General features: G+C 41.5%; 1 protein-coding gene across 3 annotated transcripts in view; it reads right to left on the bottom strand.

Annotated features, from left to right (window-relative positions):
- LOC125458002 (cytoplasmic polyadenylation element-binding protein 2) overlaps nucleotides 1–26,154 on the bottom strand; it is a 126,773-nt gene that overhangs the window by 62,550 nt on the left and 38,069 nt on the right. For 2 of the 3 annotated variants that reach the window (XM_048542864.2, XM_048542856.2), the window contains exons 3-4: nucleotides 22,212–22,302; nucleotides 4,679–4,729 (exon numbers count right to left, since the gene is read on the bottom strand). In XM_048542864.2, coding sequence (XP_048398821.2) covers nucleotides 4,679–4,729; nucleotides 22,212–22,302 — 142 coding nt within the window. Of the gene's footprint in view, nucleotides 1–4,678; nucleotides 4,730–22,211; nucleotides 22,303–23,536; nucleotides 23,558–26,154 lie in introns of those variants that run through there. The other variant, XM_048542871.2, reaches the window with a different exon arrangement.

The raw sequence follows: 26,154 nt of genomic DNA, 5'->3' as shown, positions 1-26,154 counted from the left end.
GTGGGAAATCTAGAACCAGGCGTCAGACTTTAAAAATAAGGGATCATCAAAGAAGAGGTATTCTCTTTCACAGGAATAAAAAGTTGTCTTTGGAATCCTCTTTCTTCAAAAAGCAGATGCAGAATCTTTAAATATTTTTAAGGCACAGGCACAAATTTTTGATTTCCAAGGGTGTTAAAGATTATTGGTGATAATCAAGCACATTAAATGAGCCATAATCAGCCATCTTATCAAATAGCAGAACGGGTGCGAACGACCGAGTGGTCTACTCTTGTTCCTTGCTCTGCTGTGCATACAAACATCGCCTGTGATGTATCCAATATGATGCTGTATGAAGTCATGCTTCAGTTTACAAGGAGTCATACAACATCAATAAACATAAAATTCTTACAGCATGTGGCACTGTAGTTGTGGATAAGATGCTTTCCCTGGTTGAGGAGACTAGAAGTAGGAGATAACGTTATTCTGAGCCTGAAATTGATTTAAGACTGAGATGGGTGGAATTTCTTCATCCAAAGAATTGTTAATCTTTGGAATTCTGAGCCTAAGTGGCCTGTCGAAGTTCAATCATTGAAAATGCTCAAGATAAAACAAAAAAGAAAAAGATTAATGGATTTTTGGATATCAATGACAGAACACGAAGGGATAGTGGTGAACAATGGCACAGGTAGAAATGATTTTTGTGCATGAAGGACCAGGCTTGGCAGGCCGAATGGCCTACTGCTGCTCTTATTTCCTCCATTCTTAGATATGTTCAGGGTAGGTAAGTGAATAATATGCAGAGAGCAAACATTTTGAAAGTTCAAAGCTACAACTGGAAAACATTATTTATACATGGATGTGACTAAAGGACCATGGGATTTTTCAGATGTAGCCCAATGCCTTAGGCTGAGTTTTTACATTGAACAGCTGTAATAACAATGCTGAATGCCATTTATATCAAGCAGTAATGGCACAGGCTCATCTGATGACATGGAAAAGTTGCTAATTTTTGAAACAGCATATTTCAAGACTTTTTTCCATCCTAGACATTAAAGATACTCAACGATCTTAAAAAAATTTCACAGTACTGGAAGTTTCTTTGACACAACAGCATAAAGCACAAGTATGTATCTGTGCAGGCTAATACCTCGAAGTTAAGGGGATATACTTCCCAACTTGAGTGTTACTGACTTATAAAATGGGCCGTTATATTTCTAGTTGCACAAAACTCCTCAAATAAGCCATATTCTGTGCATCAAACTGCATACTGAGCAAGTACAAGTTAGTTCCATTCTTATGAACTTGTTGGGACACAGTTTTATTTTACTTATAGAACATAGAACAGAGAACAGTACAGCACAGAACAGGCCCTTCAGCCCACAATGTTGTGCCGACCATTGATCCTCATGTATGCACCCTCAAATTTCTGTGACCATATACATGTCCAGCAGTCTCTTAAATGACCCCAATGACCTTGCTTCCACAACTGCTGCTGGCAACGCATTCCATGCTCTCACAACTCTCTGCGTAAAGAACCTGCCTCTGACATCCCCTCAATACTTTCCACCAACCAGCTTAAAACTATGACCCCTCGTGCTAGCCATTTCTGCCCTGGGAAATAGTCTCTGGCTATCAACTCTATCTATGCCTCTCATTATCTTGTATACCTCAATTAGGTCCCCTCTCCTCCTCCTTTTCTCCAATGAAAAGAGACCAAGCTCAGTCAACCTCTCTTCATAAGATAAGCCCTCCAGTCCAGGCAGCATCCTGGTAAACCTCCTCTGAACCCTCTCCAAAGCATCCACATCTTTCCTATAATAGGGCGCCCAGAACTGGACGCAGTATTCCAAGTGCGGTCTAACCAAAGTTTTATAGAGCTGCAACAAGATCTCACGACTCTTAAACCCAATCCCCCTGTTAATGAAAGCCAAAACACCATATGCTTTCTTAACAACCCTGTCCACTTGGGTGGCCATTTTAAGGGATCTATGTATCTGCACACCAAGATCCCTCTGTTCCTCCACGCTGCCAAGAATCCTATCCTTAATCCTGTACTCAGCTTTCAAATTCGACCTTCCAAAATGCATCACCTCGCATTTATCCAGGTTGAACTCCATCTGCCACCTCTCAGCCCATCTCTGCACCCTGTCAATGTCCCGCTGCAGCCTACAACAGCCCTCTACACTGTCAACGACACCTCCGACCTTTGTGTCGTCTGCAAACTTGCTGACCCATCCTTCAATTCCCTCGTCCAAGTCATTAATAAAAATTACAAACAGTAGAGGCCCAAGGACAGAGCCCTGTGGAACTCCACTCACCACCGACTTCCAGGCAGAATATTTTCCTTCTACTACCACTCGCTGTCTTCTGTTGGCCAGCCAATTCTGTATCCAAGCAGCTAAGTTCCCCTGTATCCCATTCCTCCTGACCTTCTGAATGAGCCTACCATGGGGAACCTTATCAAATGCCTTACTGAAGTCCATATACACCACATCCACAGCTCGACCCTCATCAACCTTTCTAGTCACATCCTCAAAAAACTCGATAAGGTTTGTAAGGCATGACCTACCCCTCACAAAGCCGTGTTGACTGTATTTGATCAAGCCATGCTCTTCCAGATGGTCATAAATCTTATCCCTCAGAATCCTTTCTGACACCTTGCAGACGACAGACGTGAGACTTACCGGTCGATAATTGCCGGGGATTTCCCTATTTCCTTTCTTGAAGAGAGGAATTACATTTGCCTCTCTCCAGTCCTCAGGTACGACTCCAGTGGAGAGCGAGGATGCAAAGATTTTCGCAAGTGGCGAAGCAATTGCATTTCTCGCTTCCCAAAGCAGCCGAGGACAAATCTGATCCGGGCCTGGCGACTTGTCAATCTTAATGTTTGACAAAATTTTCAGCACATCAGCTTCGTCTATCTCTATCCATTCCAGCATGCACACCTGCTCTTCAAAGGTTTCATTCACTACAAAGTTGGTTTCTTTCGTAAAGACAGAAGCAAAAAACTCATTTAGGGCTTCCCCTACCTCCTCAGGCTCCACACACAAGTTCCCTATGCTATCCCTGATCGGCCCTACTCTTTCTTTGACCATTCTCTTATTCCTCACGTAAGTGTAAAATGCCTTTGTGTTTTCCCGGATTCCTTCTGCCAAGCCTTTCTCGTGCCCCCTCCTGGCTCTCCTCAGACCATTTTTGAGCTCCTTCCTTGCCTGCATGTAATCCTCTCTAGCTGAACTTGACCCTAGCTTCCTCCACCTTATTGAAGCTACCTTCTTCCTTTTCACTAGAAGCTCCACCGCTCTCGTCATCCAAGGTTCCTTAATCTTACCCCTTCTTGCCTGTCTCAGAGGGACATATTTACTCATCACTCCCAACAACTGTTCCTTAAACCGTCTCCACATGTCTATAGTTCCCTTACCATGGAACAACTGCTCCCAGTCCATGCTTCCTAACTCATGTCTAATCGCATCATAGTTTCCTCTTCCCCAATTAAATATCCTCCCATTTTGCCTAATCCTCTCCTTCTCCATAGCTATGTAGAATGTGAGGCAGTTATGGTCACTATCACCAAAATGCTCTCCCACCACAAGATCTGATACCTGCCCCGGCTCGTTTCCGAGCACCAAGTCTAGAATGGCCTCTCCCCTCGTCGGCCTGTCAACGTACTGCGTTAGGAAACCCTCCTGAACACACCTTACAAAAACAGCTCCATTCAAATCTTCTGCTCGAAGGAGGTTCCAATCAATATTAGGAAAGTTAAAGTCACCCATTACAACAACCCTACTGCGTGCACACTTCTCCAAAATCTGTCGACCTATGCTTTCTTCAATCTCCCTGCTGCTATTGGGGGGCCTGTAGTAAACCCCTAACGAGGTGACTACTCCCTTGCTGTTCCTAATTTCCACCCATACTGACTCAGTAGGCAGATCTTCCTCGACAAAGGAAGCTTCTGTAGCTGTGATACCCTCTCTGATTAGTAGTGCTACACCCCCTCCTCTTTTTCCCCCCTCCCTATTCTTTTTAAATGTTCTAAACCCTGGAACATCCAGCAACCATTCCTGCCCATGAGAAACCCATGTCTCTGTTATGGCCACAACATCATAGCACCAGGTACTGATCCATGCTCTAAGTTCATCACTTTTATTCCTTTTACTACTTGCAAAGGTGATAGAAGGCATGTTCCAAAATGCATCAGAGTATAACATGGTTACAATAGGCTAGATGACATAAGTGATAGTACTGATTGTTCTTGCACAAACCTGACTAAAGAGCTGGTAGAATTAAAATTACTTCTAGGATTATATGCAATGAAAGAATGCAATTGCATCCCCGTAAGACGACTGCGATTGTATAACTGAACTCAAAATCTCAACAAACGGCTAAACTGGTCAGTGATGAAATTCCAAACGCTTACTACATTCAATACTTCTCACGCTATTTGGTATTATTGTTACTGCATATCATGCTACCGGATGAAGATGAAATTACAGAAATTAGAGGGGGATATACATAATAATGAATAACAAAATTCAACCAATTATCTACTTGATATTAAAATTCGACCATGGTCTTATATATTTTTTACTAACTGATGATTCCATCCGAAGCCCGACATTCTACCCATTGTGCAACTGGAATGATGTATTTTGATAATAGCAGAAAAAGGAATAAATATTACTCGTTAAAAACCTACCATTGATCATTAGAAAATTGTCAGTTCCTGGATGTGGATATCCTAAACGACCTGAAATGAGTAAGACAAATAAAAATTAAAGATTTCTGAAAGAAAGATTATTGAAAACACAAGTGAGGGCATTGCAACATTAACTTTTAAAGAAAAATTCTTGCTTTTATGAAGCCCCTTTCATAACCTCAATCACCTCAAAGTGATTTCCAATAAATTATGCCCTTCAGAATTATAATCACACTAAGCTATCAGTTGCTGTTGCTATCCAGCTGAGTTCCATCACTATTTTTAAAATATTAGCAACAAAACAAATCTCCTTCAAAGACTTCTGCTCTTTTCATTCATGGGATGTAGGCGTTGCTGATTAGGCCAGCTTTTACTATTCATCCCGAAACTTCCCTCAGCAGTGACGTGCATTCTTGAACCACTTATGTCCATATTCTACTGGTAGGCCCAAAATATCGGGGGTGGGGATTTTTGTATTTTGATCCAGGCAGTGGTTCATTAATGCCATTTAGAGAAGGAAGTCTGTTGGCTTCACCTGGGTCTGGCCTACACAGGTCTTCAAACCCACAGTAAAGTGGCTGATTCTGAACTACTTCTGAAATGGCTAACAGTCGGTGCAAGGGCAATGGCAGTGACAATAAACGTTGACTTGGCCAGTCCACATCCCATGAACAAGTTAAGAATAAAATGTCGCTGTATGAAAGTGCAAAATTTATTTCAAAGGATTTCCAGTTTCAGTTCACAAATTTAATGAGGAATGGCAAATTAATAGCTTGTGGGTAGAAAGGGGTGGATTAGTAGTTCAGGGGAAAAAGTCAAACTCCACCCAATAAGTTGTAAAATACTAGTCAGTTTCATTGGTGTTTTGGGACAGTGCTTGATAATTTAGCACTGGAAATCCAACACAATGCCAGATCACTTGGGAACATTTGGTACCACATTCTACGAATACTGCAGCCAGTAGTCTTCAGAATGAACCTATTTATAATTTGGCAGCTAATTTTTGTCACTTTCCTTCCCATTGCATTCACACTGTATTCAGCTCTGCATGACAGGACGGCGTACAGATCTGCTCCAAGGGGGTCAGTCACTGCAACTAGTAGCTTGTCAAATGAAAGCTTGCATTCGTATGGTGCTTTTATTGTAAAACATTCCAAAACACTTTAACAAAGATGTATTCTTTTTTCCTTAAAGAAACGAACATCAAGATAAAAGGAGCTATCAGATTGAGTGGCGAAAAACTTAATAAAGAGGGTCTTAAAACAGAACGGTGGAGAAAACATTTTGGTGACTGAATGTGAAAGCGTGAAGTCTAAGAATGTGAAGGTTCAACATCATCGCGGAAGGTTGCTAGAGGAAAAGGGAAATATGCACAGGAGGCAAGAGTTGAACAAAAATAGTGTGTAGGGGAATTGAGCTGTACATCTTGAAGAAGTCACAATGAGAGAAGACCAAAGCCATAAAGGGATTGAAACACAAACGATAACCATTTTAGTTGGCATTATTGAGCAGCCTAAAGACAATTCAAATTGTTACAACCTTGGAGGAGACCAGCAGCTTTCATTTTCAGAAAAAGATGAAAACCAAAACTCCAGTTGTTTATGAAAAGATAAAAGTCACAAGATTCCTTGGTTTAAAGCAGAAGAATTGCTCCAGGAAACAGCCCAATCAGTAAAGCCCTTCAAAAGTTTGTCTCAGTGGGAGGATTTCAACTACTCTCCTAAAGTTACCCAACAGCACAGAACCAACCCAAGTTCCATAAGCACTGTTTTACTAAAAACCTATGCATTTCTACAGCATCTCCTCATCCTGTCCTGATCTAAATGGCATAAGATCTACCAATGATATTTTCAAGTTCACAAAATGCTGCAGCATGTATTTGCTTATTGTCAACTTTCGGATCTTATCCTGATCTTCTTTCAGTTTGTTTGAACTGCCCATCTGGACTTTTTGATGTCAACTGAGCTTGGACTGATCAGTGTCCTTTAACATGTTTAACACAATTTCTGTCTTCCTCAAAATTTTGAGTTCTAATCTTAGTATCATTTTTTCATTTTGTTACAAACTGGGATTTTCAGGTTAAAAAAAAAATGCCAGTCTCCTTTCCCAGGTAGGGACTATCAACGAAAGAAAAACTCGTCTTGAAAACACAGATTTGACCACCACCGCTGAGTGGTGTAAAGGCAATGAATGCAACACATTATGCCGATTGGTTAGGAGCAGCATGGTTTTGGACGATCTAACATTTATGGTTGGAAAGGCTGATCAGGAACAGTCAAGTCTATTTTAGGCAAAAAGCACTAATGATGAAAGTTCTAGCAACAGGAGCAATATCACATAGGTGGTTGTAATAAGCAGGGAAGATAGTCAGGTTATTGTTACGACTCAAGAGTGTTGCAGGGGCACAGATTCTCTCTTCCTGGAATGTCACATTTTACTCCGGCTTCATTCACTTCAAACATATAGTTACAGACACTGATGATAAACACGATCATATTAATTGTACATGCATGATTACTCAATATTTGAAACCAAGTAAAATAACCTGAAGGGTACTTTTTACTACATGAGTAAAGATATTTCTATTCAGGTATTCAAAACAATTTATTTGTGCAACTAAATTCTTGCACAAGATATATATTTTTAAGAAGTTAAACGTTTACCACCGGAACAACTGAAGGAGGAAGTACAAAACAATAACTAATTATTTCTTCTGAAAAAGTATAGGGGATAAACTTCATTTGGAAATAAATTAGCATGCCTCAGAAGATGGTGAGATCATTTAGTAAAATGGAGCATTAAAGAGAAGTTGAGAATGCATTAATATAGGAGCCAATCATGAATGCCATGCCCTTAACCCAAGTAATAAAAATAAATACAGCTTTTTAAGTCTTAATTCCTTGGTCACAAGTTCTGCTGTACAAAGCTCTTGAAACCTGTTACAATGGGATAAGGCTTTTTTTTGTTGCATTTGCCCACAATTTCATCCTTTTTAACCAGAGTAATTTTGACTTAGTACACTTCCAGAACATTTTGTGCTCAATGTTCTCACTTGCTTTCTTAACGTATACTAAAAATAACAATTTTGACCTCATTTACAAATAGTATTTCAAACTAATGTATTTTAAGAACTAAATTAATTTTAAAGAACCAAAACAGCTTCCAAAGAATTGTGGTCTGCTTCATTAAAACAAGGGTCAACTAGGGATGGCCAACAACATCTACAAGCTACACAAAGCCTGAAATAACTCAAGGCTAATTCCATCACCAAGTCACCTTTTTATTTACAGAGAGAATCCTCAACACTGTACCAGCTCCCTCAGACCCCAAAGGATGTTGACACCCCCTGTTCTTATCTGTCAGCCAGGGTTCCAGAATTGAGGCTGTTAATCTGATCTAATCAGGGAACTCATTCTGAGATCCACATGGCTGACCTCACAACAATTACTACATCCCTCCCATGCCTGAGGTCATAGGCTGGTTCATTTTCTTGTAGAAGCTCTTGCAGCGTTTTAGCACTGGGTCAGGTTCCTCTGATATGGGCAGCATATAACACACAGTAGCTTGCCTCTTGTGCCCAGAGCACCTTCAAACAAATTTATTCCCTTTTTCAGATGGCAAAGGCGTCGAGGTGGCAACACCTGCCTTGTCCATCTTGGATTCTGAGGTATCTTCAATGTTCAATGGAGAGGAAGAACCCAAGGACTCCCAACAGTCAGAATGCCTGTCAAGGAGCCAGGCACGTATGCTCCTGCACCGTTTGAGTTTACAGCTTTCATATGATCTGTGTGCTTGTTCAGGATTGTCACGTCTACCTGAACTTTATACATCACTGGCCTGACCTAGTGTTGACCATCCCTGTTACACATGTAGAGCTATTCCCATGGTTCCTACACCAAACTTCATCCCTTGAAGTAAAGTGCGTCTCACGTTTAGCGGAGTCGTGGTCAATTTTTTTTTCATAGAATCCCAAATGCTGGAACAGACCCTTTGGCCCAGCAAGTAGACACCGAACCTCAGAGGCTCCCACCAGTCCCATTCCCCAAATGCACTTAAGCTACACATCCCTGAACACTATGGGCAATTTAGCATGGCCAATCCACCAAGCCTGCACGTCTTCGCACAGACAGGAATTTGGAGACACAGGAAGAATGTGCAAACTCCGTACAGACAGCTGCCCGAGCAGGAATCGAATCCAGGCTCCTGGCGCTGTGAGGCAGCAGTGCTAACCACTGAGCCACCGTGCTGCTCCCATGCTGGAGTTGTGTCCAGCATTAGCATTTCTGAAGCCGTTTCAACCTCCCACAAACTGGACTGACAATTCCTTTACTTTCTAACCTTCTGATTCCTGCTTCTACTTTTGCACACAATGCAAATGGGACTGGGCAAGCCTTGCAGAATTGTGGAAATATTTCCTGGTCAATGTGCAAGTTGATCTTGTCTCCTTTGAAAGTCCCTAGACCTTCCTGAAAAACCTCTCGGTATTCAATTAAGACCTCAAATCAGGCAGCCATTTTCTAACCAAAAAAAACATTGAGCCAATCTAGGTGAATATTTCTCAAACAATTTCACCCCACCAAGCTTGGGCCTGACCCTTTTATTACAAATCAGTGGTAACTGAACCTGCCGCTTCTCACGAGAGACTGGAACCAAAGTTGTACCCTTAATCTGTAAAGGTTCCCTGGTATAGGCTAGCTCAGGTTTTGTGCAAACTTAAAAGGTTGGGATCCACAGCAAATTTTATTAGACGTTAGTTCTGCAATTACCGAAGTGATTGAGCTGGTATTGATGTCCCTTTAGAACAGGGTGACTATTTAACCATATATTTTTATTAATTCTGATTTGGATGTTGCTAAGCAATTTAACTGCTGCAAACTACTTGCAGGTATACTTTCCAGGGTGTGCGCTGTCCTGGATACTTGCCTATGAGTTTCCTTACTCATTTACTCATCTAATGAGACTCTTTGGCTGTCTCAAGTCTGCGTACTGTCAGCAACTACAATGGCTTGTCAGCCCAGATCTTGAGGAAAATTTTAATTGTTTGGCTGAAGCTTGGCTTTGTTTTAGTGTTTTGCTGTGTGGCAAACTAGTGTCTCTCTGTTCAGGATATGTCACGACTGACGTTATGCAATTGCCTTCACTCAAGTAGTGCTCCAAGATCAGCCGGACGGGCAAGGGTGTCCACGGCTGTTGGAATACCCTGCAACTCATATGCTCCATGCGTCACATTCTCCAATCACGCCAGTTGTAGTAAAGTGCAGAGTTGGATGTACACAGCAGGCCAAGCAGCATCTTAAGAGCAGAAAGGCTGACGTTTCGGGCCTACACCCTTTTCTGATGAAGAGTCTAGGCCCAAAACATCAGCTTTTCTGCTCCCAAGATGTTGCTTGGCCTGCTGTGTTCGTCCAGCTCCACACCTTGTTACCTGTTCAGTGATGCCCAGCTTGGGTTCTGCCAGGGCCACTCAGCTCCTGATCTCATTATAGCCTTGAATCAAACATGGACAAAAGAGCTGAATTCCAAAGGAGAGTGACAGCCCTTGATATCAATGCTGCATTCGACAGAGTAGGGCATCAAGGAACCCTAGCAAAACTGGAATCAATGGGTATCAGGGGGCAAACTCTCCGGTGGTTGGAGTCATATCTGACACAATGGAAGATTGTCGTGGTTTTGGGAGGTCAATCATCTCAGCAGGATTTCCTCAGGATAGTGTCCTCGGCACAACCATCTTCAGCTGCTTTATCAATGACCTTCTCTACATCATAAGATCAGAGGTAGGGATGCTCGCCAATAATTGCACAATGTTCAGCACCATTTGACTCCTTAGTCCACATTCACATGCAACAAGATCTGGACAATATTCAGGCTTGGGCTGACAAGTGGCAAGTGACATTCGCACCACCCGAATGCCAGGCTATGACCATCACTAATAAGAGACTAAACACTGTCCCTTGGCATTCAATGGTGTTACCATCACTGAATCCCCCACGATCAATATCCTGGGGTTACCACTGTCCATAAACTCAACTGTATTCACCACATTAACAGAGTAGCTACAAGAGCAGGCCAGAAGCTGGAAATACTGAGGCGAATAACTCACCTCCTGACTCCTCAAAGACTGTCCACCACCTGCAAGGCACAAGTCAGGAGTGTGATGGAATACTCCCTACTTGCCTGGATGAGTGCAGCCCCAACAACACTCAAGAAGCTGGACACCATCTAGGACAAAGCAGCCCACCTGATCAGCACTACATCCACAAGCATCCACTCCCTCCACCATCGACGCTCAGTAGAATCACTGTGTGCTATCTATAAAATGCAATACAGAAATTCAATGATCCTTATACTGCACCTTCCAAACCCATGACCACTTCCATCCAAAAAGGACAAGGGCAGCAGATATATGGGAACACCACCACCTCCAAGTTCCCCTCCAAGTCACTCACCATCCTGACTTGGGAATATATTACCATTTCTTCACTGTCGCTGTATCAAAATCCTGGAATTACCTCCCTAATAGCATTGTGGTTGACCCCACAGCAGGAGGAATGCAGCGGTTCAAAAAAAGGTAGCTTACCACCACCTTCTCAAGGTTAACAAGGGATGGGCAAGAAATGCTAGCCAGCCAGCGATGCCCACATCCCACAAAATGAATAGAAAAAAATTCTTTTCAGCAGTGTGCTTTTCTCTCAACACCACTGAAATAATTCCACAGGGTCCAGTATCCTGTCACGAAATCGCCCTTTGTTTACATGTGAGTGAGTGTCCATCATGCTCATCCAGTTCCCTCAGAGCCAACTCAAACTTTGACACTCCTGTTCTTACTTGTTAGGCAGGGCTCCCTGGTCAGGCCAGATAACAGCCCCAATCAGGGGACTCATTCTTTGGAGGTCCACCTGGCTGACCTTGTTACAATTACCACAATGCCAAAAGCATACCGAATTAAAGCAAATAGAATCATGGCTAGTTTTGATTTGTTTCAAGCTTCTATCGCTTTTTACTGACACTAAACTTCGCAAGTTCCAGCTTCCTTGCTGAAAATAATTGAATCTTGGTTGGAAAGCAAATCAAAATTAAGATTTACTGAGCAAAGATTAAAAAAAACTGCCAACTCTAAGTTGCTGAAGATCAAAAATAGGCTCCCCAATGTGATTAGCAGTTTAACAAAAATGCCCAGCATTGCTGAATGTAACAAATTTCACGATACGTAAATTTTCACTTATTTCAATTTCATTTATCCAACTTCTAACTTACAGAATTGAATTTTAATGGCCATACACAAGATGTTGTCTCATTGAGTATGGTCTCAATACCAACTTCAAATTAACCTCACATCCAAAGAAGATATTTAACATTGATAGTTATTCCATATTTCAAGTGTTAATCATCATGCCCTTACCAATAAAGAACAAAAAATTACAGCACAAGAACAGGCCCTTCGGCCCTCCAAGCCTGCGCCGATCCAGATCCTCTATCTAACCCTGTCGCCTATTTTCCGAGGATCTGTACCCTCTGCTCCCTGCCCATTCACGTATCTGTCTAGATACATCTTAAGTGATGCTATCGTGCCTGCCTCTACCACCTCCACTAGCAACGCATTCCAGGCACCCACCACCCTCTGGGTAAAGAGCTTTCCACGCACACCTCCCTTAAACTTTTTCCCTCTCACCTTGAAATTGTGGCCACTAGTAATTGAGTCCCCCACTCTGGGAAAAAGTTTCATGTTATCCACCCTGTCTTTACCCCTCATGATTTTGTAGACCTCAACCAGATCCCCCCCGTCAACCTCCGTCTATCTGATGTAAATAATCCTAATCCTATAGTAGGTAAACATCATGGAGGTACTTGAGAACAAAATTTTTATTATCAAATTTCATGCAGTTTCTACAGCATGTACATATTCTTATGAAAATGCATACCTACATACAAAATTGGAATAGAAGCTTTGTCCCTCAAGCCTGTGCTCTCATTCGAAAAAAATCACAATCGATCTGTTCATGCATCAGTTTCCACATTCCCATTTACTCCAAGAACTTGTGATTCCCTGGCCTAACAAGCAATCTACTGCTACCTTAAATTTGTTCCTACTCCTACCAGATTCCAAGGTAGAGTTTCAAAGTCTCAAAAGCCTTGCAAAAATGAAATTCATCTGACCTAAATGGCAATCGCCAAATTTAAGACAGTACCCCTGGACACTCGAAAAATCCTTTCCACATTCACCTTACATACTTAAAAGCTTCCTCCCACATTTCAAGCCTCTATTGGAAACAAGTCCCGCCTGCCCAATCTACCTCTACAAAATAACCCACTCATTCTAAACATTTGTCAGCCAGCCAAACTTCTATGCATGTTAATATTACTCCCTAAATCTTGAGCTTTTATTTTCAGCAATATTCTTTGACATGGCCTTCTATCAAAAGCTCTTAGGAATCCAAATACATCTACAGGATCACTTTTATCATCATGTTACTTCTCCAAAGAACTAATTTGTCACATTTGGCACTTCACGAAACTACGAAGAGAATGTGGTCTCTTCAATTACTTTGAGCTTTTCTATTTGCCAGCTGTAATCTATTCAATGATCGATTGCAATATGTTCCCCACAACAGAACCAAGCTAAATGGCCAATACATTCCTGTTCCCTGCCTTTCCTACTCCACAATTCCTCAATAGAGGAATAAAAGGAATGAGAATAATAAATATTTTCAGGAAACTGAAGATGACGTCAATCAATTCAGTAGTTTCAAGCTGCAATATAGAATTGCTGGTAATTTTTCAATATCATTGCAATAAGCTACCAGGAGAGGCAATGCAATGTATCAATGAGTAATTAACATTAGAAAATCAAATCAAAAGGAGCCTCAATGCTGGATACAGATTTTTCACAGTATTTACAAGTAACATGAGTGGCTGGCTCCAGTTAACTAGATATTTTTGACCCATGTCCTTTTCAAGTATTTTCACAACTGCTTTCATTTAAATTGTTTTGCATAATAAATATTTTGGTTGTTCACAAACTGCATCAAATCAAGGTGTTGAATCCAAATTGCGCTGTTACTGAAACATTGAGCAACCAAAAGAAGGATGCAGACTCAACATTCCAAAGGATTTTGCCCTCAACCTCAAGTAAACAAAATAAAAGATCCACTTGTTCCAACTTTCTATTTGAAAATTAGCTTGTAAACAAAGTCTTATTGGAAGAATAAGAGCTTTGTGCTTTGTAAGTGACTTCTATTGAGTAAAAGCAAAACAGCCTTTGCTAAACTAACCTTACTACCACATTTAATTATGAAAAATGAGCCTTTGTGAGAAATGACTATGACTGGCAAGGTCTGCATTCATTGCCCATTCCTAAGTGCCGTCAAGGTGGTGAACCTGGTAAGGGCATACCAACAATGTAGCAGGGATTTTGGTGGCATTTTAATATCTATAGCAACTTGGTGTAACAGCAAGATTTGCTAGGCTGTTACAATCAACTGCATTGTTGTGGGTCTCAAATCATATTAGGGGAGGCTAAGCAGATCTCCTGTCTTAAAGGAGAAGATACTAGGTTATTCCTAACAAATTTGAAATTAAAAAGAATGTAAAATAGGGGCAGGTCATATGGTTCCTCAAACTTGTTTTGTTGTTTAGTGCCACATCATCGGCCTTTGACCTCAATTTCACTTACCTGCCTGAATCTTGTATCTCTAGATTCAAGTCCAAGAATCTCAGACTTTAATCGTCTGAGCTACAGAATTCCAAAGAGTCTCAAAACACTAGCATCAGAGTTCAGCAAGGACGAAATCGGAACAGGAAAGGCAAACTGAATGTTGGCCTTTATTTCAGAAATGTATAAAAGTAGCGAGATCTTGCTAAACCTATACACTAGTCAGACCATTCCTCAAAACTGTAAAGAGCTTCAGTGCCCTTCTTTAAGGGAAGGTACACAAGCAACGGAGCAGACCAAAAAAGATTCACTAGGTTGCTTCCAGGTATGGAGGGATTTTCTTAGGTTGGGCTGGTAATCATTGGAGTTTGGAAGAATGACGTGTAATCTTCCTGAAACATGCAAGAGATGCTTTGTGGTCTCAAGAGTAGATGCCGAAAGTTGTTTCCTTCTGTGAAAGTCTAGGACCAGAGGGAATGGTCTCAGAGCAAGGTATCATCCATTTAAGACAATGAGGGTAATTTTCCACCATCCTCCCCTCCCCATCCAGTTAGTTTTTCAACCACCACCTGGCATTGTGCATAGATGGTGCAATGGGCTTAGCCATCTCAGAATCCTTAGAAACGAGTGTAAACAAGTCGTCCTTGATCCCAAGGCACCAAGAGGAAACATCATAAAGAATTAAGCAAAACAAAATGGGCATGTTTTCAGAAGAATGCAGCCAATATACAAGTTAATTAACATTTCAAGTTGTCATAGATGTGCTGCTGACAAGAACAGATCAGCAACTAACCCTACTGTTTACTTTAAAATAAATCACATTTTAATGAAAAGACAATATCTTTTTTACTGTTTGCTTTTTAAAACAAAATTGGCGCATTTTTTGCATACATACCCCTGCAAATCCAAAAGTTCCTGCCAAAAATCTCTAATGTTAAATATATTTTAACTGAAATTTAGAACTATATCTCTTGCTTTTTGTACCTCAAAATTAAATTATACATACAAAGTTGCTATCTTTCATAACATTGCTGGTCTCCCCATCGACTGAAACACTCAATCTAAACTGTGACTTCTGCAATGTTTTCCTGCTCATTTTTTAAAATGAATTACCGTGCACCTCTTCATTCCCTTCATCCACAAGCCTCCACTCGAAGTTTCTTAAAACTTGGTTTTTCAACACTTACCTCACCATGAGGAGCTTCCTCAAAATCTATTTTGTTAGCAAAACTTTAGGTCCTCACCTTACATCTTGTTAGTTAATGTCCTCTTTCAGCCTTCCCCAGTTCAAACAAACACTGAAAATCTGTTACATGACAGGCACATTATGGGCAGACTTTCACCAACATCCTGCAGGCAAGCTGGGAGCTGGAGGCATCAATGAATTTCTCAGAGATAGTAAGAATGGCTGATACTGGAGTCAGAGATAATAGCGTGTAGTCTGAGGAGCACAACAGGCCAGGCAGCAGAGGAGAAGGAAAGTCGACGTTTCAGGTCGATGCTGCCTAGTCAGTGTGCTCTTCCAGCTCCACACTTTGTTCTGACTCCAGTATCAGCAGTTCTTACCGAGTGAGTTATAACACCACTGCAAAGCTCCTTTTAGGGATACCCGCCTTGGAGAAGTTATCCACCTCCCTCCAGAAAGACTTCAGTGGATCTCTACTCATCTATCACCATCCCACATAGCTTCCCCAGCCTTACCCCCTCCTCTATTTATTTTGGAGCTCCCATCCCCGTCCCTGTTTCTGAAGAATTTCTGAAAGAATCCAAAACATCAACTTTCTTGCTCCTTGGATGCTGCCTGGTCTGCTATGCTTCTCCACCTCCACACTTACCACTGGATTTCTGCGCATATTGCGCCTGTGACATTGTAGATTCTCTCTGGGCTGTTTCCCAACATTGGGAATAGATGCAGTTGGCCTGACCCAAGGAGGCAGGCAATCAATCTATCTGTACAAGGCTCTTAAGTACTATTCTAGAGTCTTACTGGCATTCTTTCAGAAGACAATAGCGTATGGTCTCCCTTCAATAGGTGGTTCAGGGGAAAGAGTGGCCAAGATTCCATAGACCACAGAAATAGTCACTAACAAGGAAGGTGGTATCATCGCCTCCTAGCCAATCACCAAAGCAGGTTTCTATTCCGATCCTCAGCTCAGTGAATGTATAAATTTTGTTTGGCTCAGAATTTCTTGCCTGCCTTTCATGACCCCGATCCTAGTGACCAGACTGGTGTTGCAGAGATGCAGGTGGAGGAATGTGTTGGTAGCATCAGAAGCCTACCGTAGTAGCACACTAGGTCTGCAAGTGGTCACTTAGGAAATCGCTTGCAGTAACAAATCATAAAGCTGGTCCTGCTGCTGCAGGACCGACGCTGGGCCCAATTACCTCCCCGTTAAAAGGATGACCAAGCCGGAGATAAAATTCAGGCTTGTAAATGTAATTTATACTGAGGGACAAATACAAAACTTGGGCCCTGATCATCTTATGCTAAGTTGTGAGGGATCTGCTTTGGGAATAAGAAAATCAATGGGCTCCCTTGCTGTCCTTGCCCAAAGGATGACAAATTTGTGAAGTTTTTCATTTAGTTTAATTAAGGGCATTTGTGGCACGGTAGTAGCACCCTAACTCAGAGCCAGGAAGCCTGGGTTCAAGTACTACCTGTTTCAGGAGGTGCACCATAACATCTCTACACAGGCTGAATAGAAAATACCTAGAGATGGACTGGTGGAAGCAATGATCTTGATGTAGGTTTAAAGTCATCTACATTAGTAAAACAGGTCTCAGTGCCACTTGCATGGTTCTGAACAAACTAAGGAGAAAATGGCCTTGGAGGCACCAAACTAGCAGAAGAATTTTTTTTAAATTCTGAAAGAAACCACAATGGAATCAATACCCTCCTCATCTGTACCTACTTTAGCAATTTTCCCTTTCCATGGCAAAAGGGGCCAAGATGACTTCCATTATCAGTGTAGATTGTGAATTAAAGTAGAGATATTATGTGGCTCAGCTGTACAGCTTCTTTATCAAACTAAAAAGGGATACATATTTATGGATTAAAAATAACTTTAAAATCAACTTTGCTTTCATTGCATAGAATAATGATTGGTATTTTGAGACCTTTGTATTTGACCTTAAAAATGCAAATAATCAAATCTATTACTGATGACAGCCTTTACTGAAAATATTTCAACTTGTCAGAAATATTTAGCTTTAACTGTCAACTAAGCATTCCTAAAGTGGCAAAATAAGTAATTTTATTGTCATGGCCAAACACCTGCATGGATTGCATTCTATAGTAATATTGTCAACTATTATTCAATGTTACCATGCAATAAACCTGTGCAATCTTCATTACTAGAATGTCACCTTTAAACAAAAAGCTGCACAAGGTGACCAAGCAGTTATTAGAGTACACAATCATTTATTTTAGAAAAGTATAAAAATATAATCCACTTCGAGACAAGGTTACACAAAAAGACTTATGAAGTTACGCTCTTAAAGTGATGCCTGATCGCGAAAAGTGATTCATTTAAAAGCACAAGACTTTACATCTTCCAATCCTGAAATAAAAACAACCTTGTTACCACAGTGACAAAGATCCAGCTTGGGATTTCATAGAAGGTTCAATCTAAGCCAAATTTTAACCCTCCAACCTTCAAAATAAGCTTTTCTCCCAAGACGTGCAGTTAACCTGTTCAGAAATGTTATGACACACCTCTGGAGCAGACAGGACTTGAATGCAGGCTTCATGGCTCAGAGGTGGGAACAGTACATCTGTGTCGTACTAACCCTTCCGAAAAATTATTTGATTCAACCTGTTTTTCTAATCAGCCTGCTCGGAAGTGTTATTACACAACTCTGGAGCAGGTGGGAATTGAACCTGGGCCTCCTGGTCCAGGGGTCAGGACACTACCACTGTGCCATAAAGGATTTGTTTTATCATTATCCTTTTTTTCTTATCACACTGTTCAGAAGTGTTAATAGATACCTTTGGAGCGCGGACTTGAATCCTGGTCTCCTGGTCCAGGAGTAGGGACATTGCTATTATGCCACAAGGAGGATCTGGCCCCTCCCCATGCCTAAAAATCATTTTCATAGAAGTCAGTCAACAGATTCACCTGCTTTTGATGTGGTACTATCCCACCATTCATGTTGCTGACAATGGCTTATGATCTCCTGGGCCAAATAACAGACTCAAAAGCAATTAGGCAATTGTTTTAATATTTCCAAGATTTTACTGTATTTACTGAAAATATTGTCAAACCAATGAACAAATCTAATTTATGAGCCTCTCAACTTAAAACTCAAGTCCATTCTGCAAACCGTCAAAACATTTGATTTATCAAATTTATACATAATACATCAACTGTAGCCTTACCATTAAATATAACTGTAAAAAATAGCTTACTTGATCTATCAAAAGCCCTCAAGGCACACGCAGTACTGAATTATCTTCACTGGTAATGTTATATTGGTTCAATACTCTTAATGAATGATCAATAATCTTACAAATCCTTTACACCTATGCAAATGCATCCTCATTCAGTGTTGGTTTCCTGTACTAATGCACATTTATTAACAGTAACTTTAACTGAAAATTCCATAATCAATCCATTTAATTTCTCTAGGCTCCTGTTGATTGCTACTGAATTACCTGTATTTTGTCTTTTAGTTTTGGCCCAAAATCACAGAGTTCCAAAAGGAGAGTCACAGGACCCTAAACAATAACTTTGCTTTCTATCCACAGATGCTGCCTGATCTATTGAGTTTTTTCAGAAATCTCTGAGTTGGTGGAATTTGACCAAATCAGTAAATATCTGCATACAAAGCTAATATGGGCTGTCATATGGCTGAATGGAGAGCGTCTGATTTAGATGTGGATTGTTAAGTAAAATGGCTCTTGTGGCACAGCGGTAGTGTCCCTGCTTCTGTGCCAGAAGGTTTAAGTTCCATCTATGCCAAAAATCTGCCACATCATGTCTGAATAGATTGATGAAAAATACTTACAAAGTAACCTAATAGCAACTAAGTAACCACTGCTGATTGTCATAAATACCCAGCTGGTTCACTAATGCCCTATAGGGAAGGAGATCTGCCATTTTTGCTTGGTCTGGCCTACATGTGACTTCAGACCCACAGCAATGAGCAAAAAAAAATGCAGTTCTAGCCAGTGCCACCCACATCCTATGAACAGAAAAAACTGTCAACAGAAAACTGATTGATCAGAGACAGCACCATAGAATGTTGTACAAACTAGAAAAGTCCAGACTTAACTCTTACTTTGTTCTCATTGAGGTCAAGGGAGTACTAGGACAGATAATTGGCCTATGTCACCAAATTGGAGAATGACAAGAAATATCAGTTTCCTGATTGCTATCCACATACCATAGTATTCTAGAAAGTATAGAAATAAATAAGGTTTGGATGAGATCGTCAAACGCATTATAGGTGTGTAAATAATTAAGTGTCAGTGAGGCAGTCTTGGAATATTACCAACAGTGGAGGACTCAGTGATGGCAACTCATTGAATTTCAAGAGGTCGTGGTTGTCTGTTATTTGAGATGGTCATTGTCTGGCATTTGCATAATGTGAATGTTACTTGTCCCTTATAATAAAATGTGAGGCTGGATGAACACAGCAGGCCAAGAAGCATCTCAGGAGCACAAAAGCTGACGTTTCGGGCCTAGACCCTTCATCAGAGAGGGGGATGGGGTGAGGGAACTGGAATAAATAGCGAGAGAGGGGGAGGTGGACCGAAGATGGAGAGAAAAGAAGATAGGTGGAGAGAGTATAGGTGGGGAGGTAGGGAGGGGATAGGTCAGTCCAGGGAAGACGGACAGGTCAAGGAGGTGGGATGAGGTTAGTAGGTAGGAGATGGGGGTGCGGCTTGGGGTGGGAGGAAGGGATGGGTGAGAGGAAGAACAGGTTAGGGAGGCAGAGACAGGTTGGACTGGTTTTGGGATGCAGTGGGTGGAGGGGAAGAGCTGGGCTGGTTGTGTGGTCCAGTGGGGGGAGGGGACGAACTGGACTGGCTTAGGGATGCGGTGGGGGAAGGGGAGATTTTGAAGCTGGTGAAGTCCACATTGTGTTGCAGCCTAATGGTATCAATGTGGACTTCACCAGCTTCAAAATCTCCCCTTCCCCCACCGCATCCCTAAGCCAGTCCAGTTCGTCCCCTCCCCCCACTGGACCACACAACCAGCCCAGCTCTTCCCCTCCACCCACTGCATCCCAAAACCAGTCCAACCTGTCTCTGCCTCCCTAACCTGTTCTTCCTCTCACCCATCCCTTCCTCCCACCCCAAGCCACACCCCCATCTCCTACCTACTAACTTCATCCCACCTCCTTGACCTGTCAGTCTTCCCTGGACTGACCTATCCCCTCCCTACCTCCCCACCTATACTCTCTCCACCTATCTTCTTTTCTCTCCATCTTCGGTCCGCCTCCCCCTCTCTCCCTATTTATTCCAGAACCCTCACCCCATCCCCCTCTCTGATGAAGGGTCTAGGCCCGAAACGTCAGCTTTTGTGCTCCTGAGATGCTGCTTGGCCTGCTGTGTTCATCCAGCCTCACATTTTATTATCTTGGAATCTCCAGCATCTGCAGTTCCCATTATCTCTGTTACTTGTCCCTTGTCAGCCCAAGCCGAGACTGCAGATCTTGCTGCATCTGAACACAGATTGGTTCTGTATTCGAAGAGTCACAAATAGTGGTAAACATTGCTCAACCATTGGCAACATCCTCGCTCCTCACATTAATGTGTAACCGAACATATAGATTAAATATTTTTCCATTTTGACAAGAATGCAAGCAAGTCTGACAAAATAATTTAACATCTTCTATTTATAGGAGGCAGTGTCACAGTAGTAGTCATTCGAAAAGAAATCTAGAATTCCTGCCGAATGAACTGAGGACATGGGTTTGAATGCGACCATGGCAGACGGTGAAATCTGAATTCACTAAAAAAAATTCAAAGTTTCATGGCTACCATATAACTTACTGTTAAATTTCCCCAATCCTGTAGGGAAGGAAATGAGTAATTCTGACCTCTTGTGGCCTACATGAGACTCAGAGGGCCTCAGTTCAGGGACAATTAAGGACTGGCAATAAATGCTGGCCCAGCCAGTGAAATACACATCCCTGAGCAATTATATACCAGCTTACTTTACCTCCTTAGAGCCCTTTCGCTTTCCATTCCTTTAGTTTATGGCACCAAGAGGGATCAACACATTTTTTAGACTATTAACAACCTTTCATTTTATTTCAATACATAATCATTTCTAGTGTGATACCTTGTCCAGTGTTCTAATTACTGATGGGGGGGCCTTGAATTTACTCCCAACATTTTTTGATCCTGTTTTACCTAATTTCCATTCACATTAATTCTACTTAACCTTATGAATCAAAATGCTTTTAAAGGGGATACTGGATAAGTATCTGAAAGAGAAAGGAATCAGAAAACAGGAATTATGATGACAGTCAACTCATGCAACAAACACCAACTTGGGCTAGACCAACCAGCCTTGCTCTATGTCGCAAAATTCCATGTAATTCGACTTGTTATCGAGGTTATTTTTCACCACATTTCTAATCCACTATAATCTCAGTCTGATTGTGCTATATGGTATTCATACCAAAGAGGATAAATCACATTGCACTCACTTATCCTCATTCATTGAAATATGTTCATTTAAAAATACTAAACTTGTCTTCTTATATTTCACATCACTAAATCATTTTTAAGCGGCTTCTGATTATCCAAGATCACACTTATGCGTCTTTTCAGTTTTTGTCTTCCTAATATCTGATGCAAATTAGTATGAATGCACGTTTTGTAAAAATCTTATATCTCTTGTATTATAAGAAAGCGCAATTAATACTTGCCTTTCAGTGGATCATGTTCAGCTCTCATTATGTCAATAAGCGAATTTTCAAGCGAATGCATGTTCAGAGAGTCATACAGACGATTGCGATCCTGTAAACAACAAAAAATAAAATTACACTCAATGCAAACTAATCCTACAAATATTTAGAAGCTTGGTTAACAGTGCAAGATAACAATTGGCACATTACTACACCAAAAAAATACAAATCATATGAAGTCTTGTCAAACTGTCAATTATCAACTCATTCTGAAGTACAACATATAGCCTTTAGCACAGACATTTGATCAGAATTAAATTAAACTTATCATTGACCATTAATTAAAAAAAGTGATTTAAGTGTCTGAAACAAATACAGAGCGCATCATGGTTGTCAATGGACAATGCCAGGGGACCGAAGTGTCAGGCCTCAGATGGCCTGAAGAAATCCTGGGCACTGGAAGACTTAATAGGATGAGATGTCTGGCTGAAAGAAGGAATGAAAAGCATCTACTAGGACAATTCTGAATGGGTTATGTAGCTGGAGCTAGAACTTTCCAATGCTTTTGGTTTGCTGTCAGAAAAAAGATCACTGACTTCATGTTCTAAAATATCTGCCTTATCTGTGGAACACAATCTGCATCTCTTCACGAGTGTTTGGAGAGGGGCACATATCCACTTGGGATTGCTCCAAATGATCATCGTGCAGGTGGGAGTTGGGAATGGATCCTCCCACATCATTTCAATTACTGTGCTTGCCTGTGCCTATGATAAGCACGGGAAGTCCAAGGTAATTTGTTGGTACAAGACAGTGGAGATTCCTATTTCTTGTACTTAGCACCAATGCACTTCCCAGCCAGCGATCACCAGACACAATGGCCCATGACACCCAACATGTACTAATGAACGTGAAATCAATTAAAATGCTAGTCACAAATTATCTTGTCTTTCAATTCTGCGGTGATTCTTATGAAATTGTCTTATGCTGCATTATGTTCAATTAGCATAACGGTCCTTTCAATTTTATCACATTCTTCAGATATTTGATGATGTCTCCATACTTAACAGATAAAATCTAGACTAACATTAATTTTAAAATTACAGAACAAGTTGCCTCAATGTTAAAATCTATTTCAGTACGTAGATTGTACACCAGCTTTGCCAAGTTACATTTTTTGCTTTGAGACAAATAACAGATTTTATAAGATCCTAAAAATTATGTTCAAAATATTAAACATAAAGCTGCATGATTCACTTTTTATTCCCTAGATCATTAGGCTGGATGGAGGCAGCAGCAAGGTAGGATGTGTTCAGGCTATGTGCCTGTACATTCCCCCTCTCGCTCACCAGGCTGCTCACATTCTTCTTTGCATGTTTTTTGTTCTGTTTCTTTTTTCCTTCTTTAAATGTTCACTCTTTTCTGTGGCCATGGTGGAGGAAGGTGGTTTTAAGAGCCTGCTGCGGCAGCGGCATTGTGGATCCAGACGTCTACTCCTTGTGGCCTGACTTTATTTTTGGTGGGTCTGGTCCATTTCTGCTAGCAGTGCAACTGTTTTAGCAGTACAGTGGCTCCGGTAATTTATGGCTACAGCAACAATATGGTGGCTTCAAGCAGCAACAGCTTCAGCATCGGAGATTTGGTTGATTCAGTCTGTTCCTTCTTGGTGTGACAGTGATTTCGGAAGTGGCAGCATGGTGGGTCCAGTCTGAAATCCTTGCTTTGGTGACATCAGGGGCAGCTTCAGCAGCGCCATCCCATAGTCACTTTGGAAACCCAGGAGCCATGGAGGGAACAAAAGATGAACTTTATTTCAATTATTTTTTTATAAATTTCCGCACTTAAAATGACAAGTTGTGGCAACATATACAGATCTCACTTATCATAAATACAACTGACAATAAACCGCTATTCTACTCTAAACTTGCAAGTTAACCCTCTCAAATACTTAGTAAGTACGCTTACTTTAATATTCTGCCAGTTCTAAAGTGTTTTGCACAAATTATTCATATTGCAAATGACAACTTAGATCAGTTTATTTTGATTATTAACAAAATTTCTTTTTACTTGTTACTCAATATGTTAGCTGTTACAAAATTTTCCAAACAATGCAACAGCAAGGTCAAAGTGTTATTTTCCTGTTTGTATACATAAACTGTACTTACTCTTCAGCTGCTTTAAACAAGAACTATTACCAGTCAACCACTACACTCAAGCAAAAAAAAAATCACATTTATAATTTCAACTGGAAGTAGTTCCCTTGCTTTTCAGTTCCAACTGCATTTGCACAGTAAGACAGAGATCACCAGTAGAAAGGAAAGCAAGCTGTAGCATTGTAAACATGTTCTATGAATACATTTACAATGCTCCTACAGAATAATTGGCATAGTTCTTCCGCCATTAATCTCAAACCTGAAGAATTCAAAGTAATCCAGTTATACACCACAAATATCTTAGAAAATATTTTGTTCCATTCCTCAAATTGCCTTTAAAAAGAGGGTGCAGACAGTCAATTGAAGCAAACAACTTAAATTTTCAGTTTCCTGTGGTGAAAGTGGAAAATCTTGAATGGAGAGGTTTTAAAAAAAAGACTACATACAACAGACCAAAATTGGAGAAATGGAGAAATGATCTAGGTGGCAACTCTTGTGGAAATGGAGGAGTTTACAGTGAGAGGTGCAAGACTACACTGGCATTAAAAAGCATTACTGGACCTGAAACTAAAGTAGGTCAGTAACCATAGTGCTCATGGGGCACAGAATCTGGTCTGAGATAGGGCATGGACAACAGGATTTTGACTAAAGATAGTAGGAACTGCCGATGCTGAAGAATCTGAGATAACACGTTGTGAAGCTGGATGAACAGCAGGCCAAGCAGCATCAGGGGAGCAGGAAAGTTTGATGTTTCAGGTAGAGACCCTTCTTCAGAAATGGGGGAGGGGAAGAGGAATTCTGAAATAAATAGGGAGACGGGGGAAGGCGGTTAGAAGATGGATAAAAGGAGAAGATAGGGTGAGAGGAGACAGACAGGTCAAAGAGGTGGGGTTACAGCCAGTGAAGGTGAATGTAGGTGGGGAGTTAGGGAGGGCATAAGTTGGTCCAGGGAGGACAGACAGGTCAAGGGGGTGTGATGAGAGTAGTGGGCTGGGGCTTGAGGTGGGAGGAATGGTTACGGAGGTGGGGACTAGTTGGACTCGTTTTGGGACGTGGTCAGGTGAGGGGAGATTTTGAAGCTTGTGAAGTCCACATTGATGCCCTTGGGTTGCAGCCTTCCCAAGAGAAATGAGATGTTGTTCCTGCATCTTTCGGGTGGCATTATCGTGGCAATGCAGGAGGCCCAGGATGGACATGTCGTCCGAGTTGGGGGGAAAGAGTTGAAATGGTTTGTGAGTGGAAAGTGTAGTCGTTTGTTGTGAACTGAGCATAGGCGTTCTGCAAAGCGGTCCCCAAGCCTCTGCTTGGTTTCCCTGATATAGAGGAGACCACAAGGGTATCACAACGTAGACTTCACAAGCTTCAAAAATCTTCCCTTGCCCGACCACACATCCCAAATGCAACCCAGCTATTCCCTGCCGCCCTAATTATTCCTCCCACCTCAAGGCCCCATCCCGATCTCCTACCCACTAACCTCATCCCACCTCCTTGAACTGTCGATCCTCCCTGCACCGACCTATTCCCCTCCCTAACTCCCCACCTACGTTCACCTTCTCTGGCGCTAACCCTGACTCTTTGACCTGCCCATCTCCTCTCATCCTATCTTCTTTATCCATCTTCTATCCGCCTCCCCCATCTCCCTATTTATTTCAGAATCCCCTTCCCCTCCCCCATTTCTGAAGAAGGGTCTCAACCCGAAAGGATTTTGACTAGGCTCAGGTTCACAAGTGTGCAAGACAGGGAAGTGGCTCAGGAGAGAACTGAATGGTTAATTTGTGAAGCAACGCAAGCCTTTACACACCCATTTTTCTTGC

The sequence above is a fragment of the Stegostoma tigrinum genome, chromosome 1 (assembly GCF_030684315.1).
Source record: "Stegostoma tigrinum isolate sSteTig4 chromosome 1, sSteTig4.hap1, whole genome shotgun sequence".
Classification (NCBI taxonomy): Eukaryota; Metazoa; Chordata; class Chondrichthyes; order Orectolobiformes; family Stegostomatidae; genus Stegostoma; species Stegostoma tigrinum.
The sequence above is the reverse complement of the archived record's forward strand: the minus strand, read 5'-3'. Positions and strand labels throughout refer to the sequence as shown.